Source organism: Malaya genurostris, chromosome 2 (genome assembly GCF_030247185.1).
Source record: "Malaya genurostris strain Urasoe2022 chromosome 2, Malgen_1.1, whole genome shotgun sequence".
Taxonomy (NCBI): domain Eukaryota; kingdom Metazoa; phylum Arthropoda; class Insecta; order Diptera; family Culicidae; genus Malaya; species Malaya genurostris.
In genome coordinates this window covers 335,490,644-335,505,393 of record NC_080571.1, presented here as the reverse complement: position 1 = coordinate 335,505,393, position 14,750 = coordinate 335,490,644, and the positions used below count along the sequence as shown (strand labels likewise).

The 14,750-nt window shown below is 37.3% G+C and overlaps 2 protein-coding genes across 2 annotated transcripts in view; both read left to right on the top strand.

The window, feature by feature from the left end:
* The first annotated feature begins 841 nt into the window (after positions 1-841).
* On the top strand, positions 842-1,996 carry LOC131427886 (trypsin 3A1-like). The gene is made up of 4 exons (XM_058591453.1): positions 842-1,176; positions 1,246-1,476; positions 1,545-1,648; positions 1,710-1,996. Exons 1-4 carry the CDS (start codon positions 880-882, stop codon positions 1,900-1,902), a joined length of 825 nt encoding a protein of 274 aa, XP_058447436.1. The 5' UTR covers positions 842-879; the 3' UTR covers positions 1,903-1,996.
* A 6,235-nt stretch (positions 1,997-8,231) lies between these two features.
* Positions 8,232-14,750, top strand: part of LOC131431675 (uncharacterized) — a 75,878-nt gene continuing 69,359 nt past the window's right edge. Inside the window, exon 1 of the mRNA XM_058597531.1 lies at positions 8,232-9,014. Within this exon, the coding sequence (XP_058453514.1) occupies positions 8,840-9,014 (175 nt within the window). The 5' untranslated portion in view covers positions 8,232-8,839. The remainder of the gene's footprint in view (positions 9,015-14,750) is intronic.

Genomic DNA, 14,750 nt, shown 5'->3' with positions numbered 1-14,750 from the left:
ACAAAAATTTTGTTTAAATGTCTTTTTTTTTCCATTTTTAAAAACTAAGCTCATAAAAATTCAGTTTAAATTGAATCGCTTCGTCAGTTAGCCATGCGACCCATAAAGTAATCAATTTACGACTCCGATAATGATCACCTCAAGTCAGAGACGGTTGGCAGACAGTTTATCTCTGAAATTATGAATTAGTAGCTTTATCACAAACAGTGAAGTTTTATATTACCGTATGAATGAAACGTGTTGCTGAAAACACTTGGTAGATTATATAGTTTGAAATTAGATATTTCTAATTGTAGCTTGAATTATATGAACAAACTCATTTTAAAGGGTCAGATCAGGAGATGAGACCAGAATGAATGAACTAAAAATCATATGAAACTAAATGCTAACTTGTTTTGGTATCGACAGCGGAAGTTAGGTATACTGTCAAAAAGCGTGCCGATTTGGGAAATTAGCTTCTGGTTATCAAGGTTTGGTTCCATATTGTTTCTTCTGGATTCTCCATGAGGCCATAAAACTGATACGAAAATGTCGTCAATATACCCATGTACTTCGGAGCGATAAATCGAACTTCCCAGCGATAATAATTCTAAGATAACAGCAGTCTTACCGAAAAGTTAAGTATTATCTGTACAATCAAATTAGTCAGGTACTGTATTACCAACTAGAGGTTGGCCTTACTTTCGATGGTGAATATGGTTTTTATTTGCTAAAAATCTTCGTATCATATTCGTATTTCATTGTACTCCTCGTCGAATATCAAAATTGGTAGCTCACTGAACCATGGTAGACCCCCTGGTACAGCGATTATGTTTCCTATAAATGATGGCTGCGCAGCAATCTAGCGACATATTGTTAACTGGAAGGACTTAGTGCAAGATGAAAGTGTTTGTAGTGTTAGCTTTCGTCTTAGCAGTCGTTGCTGCCGGACCCGAAGAGGATCTCTGGATTCGGTACAACAAACGGATGCCCGACGCGTACTATCTGTCAAAACCAACACCCAATCCTCCACCCAAGGGACGCATTGTAGGTGGCGTGGATGCGGATATCGAGGATTTTCCCTATCAGTTGTCGCTGCGCCGTAGTGGATCACTGTCGTGTGGAGCTTCCGTTATAACGAACCGTTGGGCGTTGTCGGCTGCGCATTGCACATCCCCGCTCCCGGATGTCTCAATAGTATGTTGTAGAGTTTTTTTTCTTGAATGATTGAAACAGTTTGTTAAATATTCGCTTCCGTTGATTTAGATTACCTTGCGTGCTGGAACTGCAAATCGTTTGGAGGGAGGCATCATTTTCGATGTTGATCTGATCATAAACCACCCTCAGTACAACGATAGTACTCTTCAGTATGATGTTTGTGTGCTGCGTACCGTTGAGCTTATGGAAGGCGCCAATATCGCACCAATTGCGTTAGTTCCAGCGGAGACTTACTACCCAGGGGGAACTCGTGCTGTCGTATCCGGCTGGGGTCTCACCGTAAATTTGCCGATAGATTTTTGATTGATCGTAAACATAATGTAACATTATTTTATTGTGATCCACAGAGCGTACCTGGCTCACTAGCAACGATACTTCAAGCGGTTGACATTCCTGTTGTTGACCAAGAAACTTGCGCCTCGCAGTGGTCATCAGTGGCAGTTACCGATGAGTGAATAACCTTACACTAATGCTTGATGAACTCTGAATGAATTGTATCGTTTTGTTTTTAGCATGATATGCGCCAGTGAAACCGGCCGGGACGCTTGTAATGGTGACAGTGGTGGTCCTCTGGTTACCGGTGGCCGTCAGATTGGTGTTGTCTCCTGGGGTACCGTACTCTGTAGAGGATCATCACCGGGAGTGTTTGCACGGGTAGCTTTCCCTGCGATTCGGAACTGGATCACAGAGGTTACAGGTGCTTAGATAAGTGAATAGGTGAATTATTGTTTGGTTATCTTTTGTGATATGATAGATATGCAATAGAAATAAATTTTTCGTTTGAGTGTAAACGATTGAATTTTTTTTACTTGTCCATTCATTTTGCCAATAGTCTAGTATTTTTTCTATTTTTCGTAATGCTATTATCAAGCGATACTACGTGCATCTGATAATTAATAATACAATACAAAAATTTACGTGACAGATGAAAAACAAACCCTGATAATTGGTCTTTGCCAGTCGATAACAGCACGTTTACTTCTCAGTTGGTAGAGAATACACTAAAACTTTAATTTACGCGAATTTAATTCACGCTACATTTTACGCGTTTTAAAACACGATTTTCGATTCAATTCACGCAATAATCACTTAAAAATGTTTCTGAATTGAATATTATGAAATGCACATTACGGAATTTTTTCTTTTCATAGAATCTAGTTAAGATTGTGGGCACACTCAAACCTCCGTTTACGAACACTTTTTTACGTTATCTCTTTTAACGCAACTCTTTTTGCGAACCAAATCCCAAATAACGTAAACTTTTTTTACGAACCTACTTCGTAAAAAGATGTTATGGCCACAGATAACAGATATACAGGCTCGAACAAAGTTTTTCAAATCCTGTGTAAATTTCAAATTTGCTATACGTTGGAAATACTATTGCCACCTACTCGACTGTTCGCCGCGATCTTTCAAAACGTTCCACTACGTTCTGGAACGATAACAAAATCCTCCTGCCTGTTGTAGAATTATTCCAACTACAACAATTTTAACACTTATCACACGATTTCCCTAAGTGTTAAAGACAATTTTAATTCCATGTCGCATAAATCACACGAGAATTCGATCGGAATAAAACAAAAATAAACTTGTTATTTTAACCAACAGCAAAACAAAAATCTAGGGAGAAGTGAATGTTGCACCCAAAGTTGTGCCTCATGTGAAAGCGGCACCCAAATAGTGGTGGCACCTCGTGTCGATCATGGTGACATCTGCAAGTGTTCGCCATGCTGATTGAGCAAATTTTACACTCAGTTTATATGTGAGCCTGTATATCTATTATCCGTGTTATGGCATACAATGAAAACGATTTCCGGCGCATTTACATTCCATGGAAACTACTACAATATGGGTATTTTCGGAACGGGATTAATGAGTAGAAGTCGGAAACTATGTTTAAGATGTTTCTGAATTTCAAGATAGCGACTTCCGGTTGATGGATATTCCTTGAAATCCCTTAAAATATGGATATTTTTCTAACGGGATTGATGAACAGATGTCGGAAAACGATGTGTGAGGTGGTTCCAAAATTCAAGATGGCGCCTCCTGGTTTATTAATATTTCTTGATAACCTTTACAGTATGTGTATTTTTAGAGAGAATTAATGAAAAGTTGACAGAAACAATGCTTAGAGTCGTTCAAAAATTCAAGATAGCGACTTCCAGTTTCTTGATATTCCTTGAAAACAATGTTTAGAGTCGTTACAAAATCCAAGAAGGACGCAACCAATAACCGCTGCCATTTCGCAATGGTTCAGAATCTGTCAATTTTTATAGCTACGTCCTATTGTTTACACTCTTCTCTAACCACTTGTGCAGTTGTTTATTCGTTTTCATATGTTTGTTTCGAAATGCGTGGACTTTCAGCAGAACAACGTCGAAAAATTGTGTACAAATGGTGCACAGAACGCGGACTGTCACTGAGAAAGATAGCAAAAATGGAAGGAGTAAGTGAAAAATCCGTGCGAAATGCAATCAGGAAGTTCGGTGAGGATAACACCTTTGAGGATAAACCGAAAACGGGTCGAAAAAAGGTTCTGCCAAAAAAGTGAGCACTTCGAAGTCAAATGTTCTTCGTGCTAAAGAACGTTTGAATCTTCGAACCTATAAGAAGCAGAAACAACCAAAACGTAGTCTGAAACAAGAAGCATCGATCAGGCCGAGGGCTCGAAAGCTGTACAATACGATTCTTGCTGGAAATTTGAACTGCATAATCATGGACGACGAAACCTACGTGAAACTCGATTACAAATCTTTGCCGGGACCACAATAGGTGCGAGAAGGGCAAGTGTTAAACCAGTCCGAGACATCGATTGAAGTCGAAAAATTTGTTAAGAAAGCTATGGTCTGGCAAGCAATTTGTAGCTGCGGTAAGATTTCGAAACCCTTCATCACCACTGCTTCAATGAACAGCGAAATATACATCGAGGGATGTTTACAAAAACGACTTCTACCCATGATTCGAAGCCACAAGGATCCTGTTGTCTTCTGGCCAGAACTTGCTTCTTGCCACTACTCGAAATCAACGGTAGAATGGTATACTACCAAAAATGTCACTTTCGTCCCAAAAGACATGAATTCACCCAATTGCCCACAACTTGGGAATTTTGGGCATTAACGAAGGCACATCTTAGGGCATATTCAGTAGTGTTCTAGTTCTAGATGCATAATTTATGTCAGTTACAAAATTTAAATCTGAATTTTATAACAAGAAAAACTGGCAGCTCCAGCAGTGTTTTACTCGTGTTTCAAATATACAAAAAATGGAACGGCATCGTAGACCAGTTTTAAATTTGACAGAAGAACTGGTCGAATAAATAAAACTAGAACGGCTTGCTGGGGACACGTTTGTTCCATTTTCTGTTCTATTATAGATCTTCCATATAGAATTTATAGCTGCTGAATTTGCTCTTAGGAAACATGTCTCGGCAGCCGAAACCATTCAACAGTTCGAAAAAGATTGGAAAAAAAGTGTCAAAACTTGTCGCCAAGAAGTCTGTACGGAATTTAATGAGGAACGTGCGCAAGAACCAGCTAGTCTACAATGGCTAAGTAGCAAATGTTGAGAATAATATTATAATATAACTATAATATAATATCTAACACTTGTGAATTATTTACAGCGAAATCAAAGTGCGTTCATACTTTCTGGGACAGTCTTTAAGGTGCTTCTGTGGCTAACAATCAGTGAGAAGGGGGTGTCAAAGCCACTCTTCTTTCGCTTTGGACTGGGGGAAATTTACAGTACGAAATAAATCATCAAGAAATACCATAAGAGCGAAAACGCGGTATTCTGGCTAGATTTGGCGTTGGCCCACTACTCAAAGCGATTGTTGGAGGAGATGAAGCGGATGTATATCGATGTGGTGTCCAAGTCTGCGCGACTCTGACTGGCCGATTCAGATACGGCCATTGCAGTGTTAACCTTTTCGTTTTTTGGTAAATTCTTGTTTCTGATCCATTTGTTAAAAAATTCTTTGGTAAGCGATTTGCAGCTACAGCAGAATTATATATCGACTGGTGACCCAAGACCAATTAAAAGTGAATAAGATTACTTGTTACTGATACTTACAAATGTTCTTCGAGAATAAAAGTACAATGTAAGTGCCCTGCTCATATCACGAAAATCCGGAAATCTATGCATCTCTCGACATGTACGAAAATTTACAAAATCTGGATCAAATTGATGAAACTTCATTAAAATATTGTTGAAGTTGTTCGCTAGATGTTGAGATTAGTGTAGAACTTATTTTTAAATCAATTATCAATTATCAATTCCGAGTCGGAAAATTAAAAGTTCAATGCTCGTGCCGCCAACCATGAAGGATTCTCATTAGTGGTAGCATTTTTCATATTTTTTTAAATTTTTATATATATAATTTCTAGGTGGTGAGCAATTCCAGAAATGCTTAGCAGATCATCGGACTTGACCTTCTCCGACTTGGATGAAACTTTGCACATGGCTTCAGTATGCAAACCATAAGTTTTGAACCGATGGAGAGGTCAATCTGACTCACGACTGATTTTTAAAAAAGGGCGTATGTATTTTTGCATATCACGAAAATTGCATTTTTGAAATCGTTGTAACTCGGAAACCGTTAATTGTATCAAGAGCGACATGACAAAGTCATACTCCAACACGACAATGCTCGGCCTCACGTCGCCAAAGTGGTCAAAAAGTACCTGGAAACGCTGAAATGAGAAGTCTTGCCCCACCCGTCGTATTCCCCAGTGGTCGCCCCTTCCGACTTCCACCTATTCCGATCGATGGCACACGGCCTGGCAGATCAACATTTTTAATCCTTCGAAGAGTTGGAAAAATGGATTGCTTCATGGATAGCGTCAAAAGAGGACTCCTTTTTCCGAACCGGGATCCGAAAATTGCTGAAAAGATGGGAGAAAGTTGTCGCTAGCAACGGATGATACTTTGAATAATACATCTGTAAGCACTTTTTCGCAATGAAGCTTTTAACTTTGAAAAAAAAAAAAAACGGCGGAAGCAAAGTTGTACACCTGATACAAAAATGGTGTTCAGGAACAAGTTGTAGGGAATCCATTGGGCACATTGAATTGTACATTGAAAAAAATTTTTGATTTGTTTCTTAATAATTACAAAATAATCCGAAAAAGTTAAAAAAAAAAAGCATGGTTCTATTTTTTTTTTGATTTTTTTCTCAATAATTTCAAAATGAACCAAAAACATTAAATTAAAAAAAATCTGGGTTTCGTTTTTTTTTTGATAATTTATATTTTAAAGTTCTTATTAAAACCTACAGATTGATGGCTATCCCATCCATGCCTTTTGACAATAGAAGAAGTTACAGCTAAAACAGTTTACGGGTCTCGTTGTAATTCGGAAACCGTTCATCGTACTAAAATGGAAGGAAGAAGTTGTAGGGAATCAATAGGGCACTCTAAAAAAAATATACACTGAAAAAATTTTTTGAAACCTACAGATTGATGGCTATCCCATCCGTGCCTCTGAAAAATGAAGAAGTTACAGCTAAACATATATTCGAAATTTCAAGTTCTCGTTGAAAGATAATCATTAAAACAGTAGAATATTATTCTACAGGTTAAAAGCAATAAATTTGTTCATGATATCCTTTCTTCTAAAAGTAGCTGTTCTAGAGATACTTGGATTTTTAATTATAACACCATTTTTTTATATTTCCATGAATTGTTTATTTGCTTGCTATATCTACAATTATTACATGTACATGAATTATTCTTAATTATATTTAAGATTTTATTTATGTCTGATGGAGCTGCCTCGCAGTACAAAAACAGAAAAAATTTTGCAAGTCTCTGTAAATTTAAATCAATGTACAACATTGATGCTGAGTGGCATTTTTTTGCAACTTCTCATGGTTAAGGACCATGTGATGCACTCGGGGGTAATTTAATGCGAAAGGCACGACGTGAAAGTTTGGCTAAACTACATGAACACCCAATCACAGCTGCAAAACAATTATATGAATGGGCAGAGCAGAGACGTCGAGGTGCATTCACGACCATGTCTTTTTGTAACGTGTCACAAGAAGAACAAGAACGGAGTGTGACCGAGTGGAGTAGTGTTTATAAGGATACCAAAATGATTCCAGGCACACAGAAATACCATTCTTTCGTTCCAATTTCAGAAACCACAATCGTCACTAGACTGTATTCGAATGACGATGCACGTAGTACTCATACAATACATACAGTACAATTTTCAAAAACTTAAAACCTTAAATATAATTAAGAATTATTCATGTACATTTTTTTCAGTGTATATTTTTTTAGAGTGCCCTATTGATTCCCTACAACTTCTTCCTGGGCGCGATTTTTATACAATTAACGGTATCCGAGTTACAACGATTTGTAAAAGGCAGTTTTTGTGAAATGCAAAAATACATACGCCCTTTTTAAAAATCAGTCGTGAGCCGGATTGACCTCTCAATCGGTTAAAAACTTATGGTTTACCATACAGGAGCCATGTGCAAAGTTTCATCCAAATCGGAGAAGGTCGGTTCTGATTTTGTCACTTTTTCGTTTTACTCATTCCTGGAATTGCTCTGGTGGATTATATTCCAGAACTTATTTCAAAGATATACAAAAATAATCATCCCTATTCTGTATTTCAATCGAATCGGATTACTTCGATCGAATGTGAAAATTTGCATTCAGTAATTTGTTCGATCGACGCTTTTGTATGGAAACTGAATGCAACATTTCGCATTCGATCGAAATAATCCGATTCGAACGAACTTCAGAATCGGGGTGAATATTGTCAATTTTCTGTAACGAAAACTATTATTATAAATGTCTTCAATATACTTGAATTCGGAAAGCAAATCTGCCGAAACCAGAGCTACCACCGTCAACTGGACGCTTCTGAACGTGCACATCAGCCCCCGATATAGCCGGCTTAGCGAAGAGCTGAGGAAATTTCTGCTGGTTCCCGGGAAGGTAAGCGTAGCGCGAAAAAAAAGCTCCACGCTTACCTTCTTCTCTTTTTCTCTTCCCGAGTGTGATTATTCGTGTTGCGACTGCCGTTCAGACCGGACCTGTTTGGTTTGCCCGTTCCTGTTTCGGATACAACATTGCATTTGAGCCAAAGCACGCCAGTCCGCTTTGGTGGCCAAGATTGCTGCAGTTGGCTGGTGGCCGTGATACGCGAAAGAAGCTGATCTTGCGGTGAATTTTTCGGACTGTCTCTCTGTTTCTCGCGCTCGGTTCCCCGGAACGTCTCTGCGGTTCCTGCAATAAACGGTCGATCGCGAGTGCGGTAGAAAAAGCATAAGAAATTCAAAGTTTCGAACAGCGTACACAGCGGGGTTTGAGGATGCTGTTAGGCGGGATTTGCTGTAATGCGTTGCGGGTTAGAATTTAATTTTTGGAACCAATTAGAGCTGTCAAGTTGTGCTTGAAGCTTAAGAGATTGTTTCGTGGTTTTGAGAAAGTGTTTTTTTTTGGTCGGTTTTTGCAAATCGTGTTCTTCCTGATCATCAGTGGAGAGTGGGTTGACCCAAATTTGGCCTGGAAGTGTGTGACCCAGTCAGTTCGCGGGAGCGAAGAATATCTGTATATGATTGATTATCACCGCAGGTGTGAAAGAATGATTCGTGTTCCCGAATGAGGTGAAAATCAACAGTTGAGTGATGTGTCTTAATAGCGTCCTGTTAAAAATGGACGGCATAAATCGCCGTGTCAGACTTGGGAGGTGGTGGTCCTTCTCTGGACCGTCTTGCTTGCTGTTGCTACTGTACGGCTTCCTGGTGATGGCGACTCTGATGCCAGTTGGAACCGTTGAAGGAGCCCGGATGAAGCGCAAAGGTGAGAATTAAAAATTTTGTTGATATTTTTTTCGCGTCGATCCCGTTACCGCGCGAATGATGGAAGAATACTTTTATGTGGGTGACGTTTATCGCCAGTGGGGAAAAAATGTTTCTTCCAGTGTTTCCCCCAACCAAATTAGCATAAACAGCATAGTTGGCCATTTTTTTTGCGAACAAAATTTCAGATATGCAAATCAACCAGCATTGAGATAATATTTTTACTTTGGTGGACAGTGGAATTAGGCTGTGGGTGCTGTTAAGATTGGTAGTTTGGGGTCAATGTTCGATGAGAAAAGTTGTGAACATTTCGCATTTGCATTTGCTCATCTTTTTGTGTGAATATTACTGAGTTGAGAACATAAGTTATACTCTGAATATTATGTAGATTTCGGTTTGACTGCAACTGTTGAATTGCATAAGAACGCAGATTTGAATCCTGTTTCTGAGCGTATCTTTTTGCAATAAATCATCTTTTCTGTTAGTTTTTCATTCATTTGGTTTCTCCAATATATGTTTCCGCTCAGTCATTGCAAAAACTGATCAAAGTTGTTTTATCGCACACAGTTGACCGTCTTGTGTTTCATGTTCTGTCAAAATGAATAAACAATTGTTTTTAATTCGAAGTCAGCAATTTTTCAAAATAGGTACCATGTACACTTAGCACTAGGAAGCAGTTTTTTCGCGTTCGCATTTCCAAGGTCTCCAAATGAGTCAAGCGAAATACATGCAAAAGTTGAAACAGTTCTTGAGTAAGCCGATGAATTGTTTCAAAGAGGTGAAAAATGTTATTATCAAACCTCGTTATATCGATGAAGTCCGCGAAAAAGGCAGAATTGTTGGTTTGAGTATATTGTAAGGAGTGCATCGAAAATAAGCACTCCACAAATTTTTCTTCCAAATTATGATAAAAAAAACGATATTTTATTCAAACTAAAAATTGTTCCTTTATTGTACGAAGTTAAACTTGAACATAATAAAAACCGGAAGAAATTTAAGTTATTCCTTCTAAAATTTTCGAACTTTTGATCGAACGCTCTTAATCAAGTTCCGAACAAGTGTTGCATCGCCTTTTTTTGAACGCTTGAGCCCAATTTTTTTTTGAACACCTGCATGTTCCCAGCTGCCTTACCAGTGTTCTAAAAGACCCTCTTCGCAATTTCCCAGTAACGTTCGATGGGTCGAAGTGGGACAATTTGGTGGATTGATATCTTTATCAACAAAATGTATACCCTTTTCTACAAGCCTATTGAGAGTGAGCCGACGCTAAATCCGTCCAAAACAGTGGAGGTGTACCATGCTTCTTATATAAAGGCAGCAATCTCTTCTGGACACACTCAGATCGATAGATTTCTGCATTTATAGTTCCGGTAGTGTAAAAAATGGTTAACTTCAAACCACAGGAACATATTGCTTGCCATACCAGTACCTTTCGACCGAATTTCTCCACTTGAATCGGCCTGTCCGCTTCGCTCACATCCTCCCCAACGACGACAGTAAAGTATTGTGGACCTGAAAGGATTTTTGAGTCCTCCTTTACATAAGTAACATCGTCCATCAAAACGCATGCATCCGGATACTGCAAAAAACGCGAATACAATTTCCGGGCCCTTATTGCTGCTCGCTTCTTCTGTTTTACACTTTGTTTCGAGATTTTCTGCTTCTTGTAGGTCTTCAGGTGATTTCGCCTCTTGATACGCTGGATCATTCCGACACTCGTTCCTGCTTTGTTGGCCAAATCACGCATTGACATTGATTTATTCTTCATGATTAGAACTACCACTTTCTGGTCCAGTTTCGGGTTGGAAGAACCGGGTTTTCTACCATTTCCTGGCAGCTCATCCAAAGAATAGTGTTCCCCAAACGTATCAATGATGGTTTTAACACTGGTATGATGAATTCCGATTTTCGCATAGTAATACCCTTCCCACTTAACCATGTGTCCAGAACCTTAATGTTCATTTCCTTTTCAATACGCGACATTTTGGAAACGCAGAATTTCAACCGCACAAACAAGTAAACAAACGAAAACTGACAGCCAGACGCACAGCATGCTGTGATCTGAACATAAAAACCCATCGCAAATACATGCGTACAACACAAATGTATGTGGATAGCTTATTTTCGATACACTCCTTGATTCCCGAACCGGAAGTGGGATTCAAGTTAAATTCAGAAGTTTTTTAAAGGACCAAATGCCCATTCATTTGGGTCTTTGTTTGTAGAACTTGGTCACGCCATCTCTGAGAAAAATTAGTACGCATATTTTCATTTTTTGTGCACATTTTACCCCATCACTCTGGAACCGGACGTCAGATCGGTTAAGCCATTTCATTTTCCCCCTTATTTAGGAAATTCAGAATTTTTGGAGAGTACCATAAGATCTTTCATTTGAAAACAAATTTTTGAAAATCAGTCCAGCCATCTCCGAGAAAAGTTAGTGCAAAAAAAAGTTACATATCCACATACACACATGCATACACTGACATTTTGCGTACTCGACGAGCTTAGTCGAATAGTATATTCGGCCCTTCGGGTCTTGGTTCAAATGTTTTCATGTATTCAGGCTTTTAATAATAGGTAGATTTTTGAAAATTCTTGCAATACTTTTTTAAATTATTTTCATTCCAATGTTCCAATCTCTGAAATATTGTTGTTACTTCCAACAATAAAAAAGTGTTTTATCTTTATGCACCATGCCATCATTGTAAAAGTTCATCAACGGATTTAGAAAAGAAAAGAGTCACCGTTCTCAACCGGTCCTAGAGATTCGGCAGACATAATTCCTTTAGAGAATGTTTGGGACTAAACGAAGAAAAAAAATCATAATTTATGAATTTTTACCAGAATTATTGTTCAACAAAATAAATTCAAATGTGTTGCATAATAAAAAGCATCATTTGAACAACATTTTGTAAGTTTTTCGTGGAAAAATATTGAGAAATAAGTCAGTGAAGGGGAATTTCTGAGAACGCTTCTTAAAAATCATGATTTGCGTTGTCCACAGTATCTCAGCGCAGACTAATCAGAAATGAACAAATGAACGCAGCATAGTTAGAGTAGAAGTTTTTCTTTACCCCAACATTTTTGTGCAAAATTTGAAAAAAAAATTGGTGCAGTAGTTTTTGAATGACGATGGACGTGGACTTTCAAAACCTGCTTTTAAGGAAAACGCGTTTAAAGGTTTTTGTCTATAAAATCAATGGAAACAATGAATTACTTCAGGGAGCCCGTAGGATCTAACATTATCAAAAAATCATATTTTTTCTTTTATAATTTATTATAACGAAACATTTCAAGAACGTTTTGTCAGGTTTTGAAGTCAATCGAAGTAGAAATCTGTGGCCTGTGCGCCGAGCTCTTGCTTCTTCGTAGAATGAGATAAGCATAGATTAAGGTCCATAACTTCCAGAGTTTCGTTCCAATAGACTTGAAAATTTCACAGAAAATTCTTCAAATGATTTACTATAAGAAAATATAAAGAAAATAATAAATGATTTTTAAAAGTGTTAGACCCTACCCTCCCCTGGATTATACAAAAGTAATTTTTTACGTGATATGCAATGATTTTTTTTTTCGAAAAAATCAATATTCGATTGTTGATTGATTGGTTAGCGATGGTATTTAATCAAATCAGTATGCAATTCAAATGGTTCACAAATATTCATTGGATTTTTAAGAATTCGCAAATTGCTGAAAATTATGGATATAACTGAACTATTGATGCTTGCTCTCAAAACGACCTTGAAACCAGAAAATCAGAATAAAATTTATTCACAGAGAAAAGCTTTCTCACATCTATTAGCGGAAACGGTAAAACAGCTCCGAATCTATCGTATTTTATTCAAATTGCTTCGAAGCACTCTGAATGGCACCACCTCACGTTTTGCTTTCCAATCAGGTTAACACAAAAATCCGCTATCCAACGTTTTAAACATCTTACGCTAGCAGGTGATGTTTTATGGCCAATGGACACTCGTAAAACTCGAATGCTAGCCCACTTCAAATTCGCTTGATTCTACCGACAGTTAAGTAATTTAATTTGCGCCATATTTTAACATCCATCAGTATCTCTGTGAGATTGCCTTACAACATTCGTCTACACATATTTCCGAGTAAAACATAAACCGGCACCCAATTGAAACCACATGTTGTCAGTGCTGTGGTATTTTGTTGTGTGCGTCCGTGCTTTCCCGGTGCTCTATGGGATGGAACAAATGAGTACCCAATTTTTCCGACAGTACAACCCGAAAATGAAACAAACATGTTATCTGTTAAGAAGCCTTCGTTTCGGAGATTTTTCTCTTGAAATGAAACATTCTCGGAGATCTGTTTCGTCAGTTCGGCGGGGGAAGCAACATTGCGTTTTTTTAAATGTGGTTTTCATCTCAATAAGACCAATTTGTTCGGTTCTGCCTAGCAGGGTAATGGAATCATTTGTTCAGTCTTGTATAATAGTTCAATCACTGAAACTTTTTATAGCAGAACTGAACAGAAATTTTGCAGAGATTTTTTTGCTTGCGATGGAAGCATTTCCGCTTTGGGAAGTATTAGATTATACACACTTGTTTGTTATCCGACTGTTGTCCTAAGATTGTAAGTAGAACTTCAACATCTTTGTTACATTCAGTCATTTAAGCTTGTGTACTCGCTTTTTTATGACAGAATCTTCTTCGTACACTAGGATATTATATGTAATCTTTCCATGTTCGACATTATAGACGTTATAATTTTCAGTAACTGCACGGAACCCCTCGCGATCGTGAAACAACCAAAACATTAGTTGTTTTTCTGAATTTAATTGGTTAAAATTTGGTACAACTAATCGATTGTTGTTTTTTTTTTAAACTGTCATTTTTGTTTTTCGATCAACAGAAACGATGGTTGAAATAAAAAAAAATTTGTTTGAAAAAATTATGCTGTCAGTTAGTCAAGACACACACCTTTCAATTTCAATAAAAATTTTAGTTACAACAACCGACCTTGTTTTTGATTTAACAGTTATGTGAGTTGAAAAACAAATCGGTTTTAGTTGTTTTAGATATTACGATTAGTTATTTCAACTTAAGCAAAAGTATCGATTTTGAACGATAATAAATTATTTCTTATTGATATACGTTCTGATATATGTAAAAATGTAATATTTAATATAAATAATATACTGTTTCTTAGTAGTGCTGGTGTCAACGAAACTTTCTAATTGTGACCACTATATTACTTACGAACAAAAGGTCGAACCGAATGCACTGATTTTTATTTTTTGAGCCATTGCAACTTACTGTTTCAACAGATTATATGAATGAATATTAAACATTTTCAATTTAATCACTTTGTTCATACGATTTTTGTACATGACTTGAAGATAACATGATGCTCATTCATTAACATGCATTTCACGATGGAGAATCGAGTTGATTTTAAGACCCAAATTCAAACGCATACAATTCACTGGGTTCTAGTTTTGGTTAAACACGTTTTGTTAATTGCAATATCTCTAACGGCTATCAATTCTGTGCATAGCACTTTTATATATATCGTTTCTTCTTGTAACACCAGAGCAGTAAAGATGTAGATAATTTATCATCACATTAATATTCTGTCAACTAGTGTTATGATAAACATTAATTTACTATCATTCAAAAGTTACTCCTAACGAGTTTTACAAACGTATAATAAGCGAATGTCGTTTGCATGAAAATGTTTAAGAAACGCGTTTGAATTTCAACTAAAGTAATGA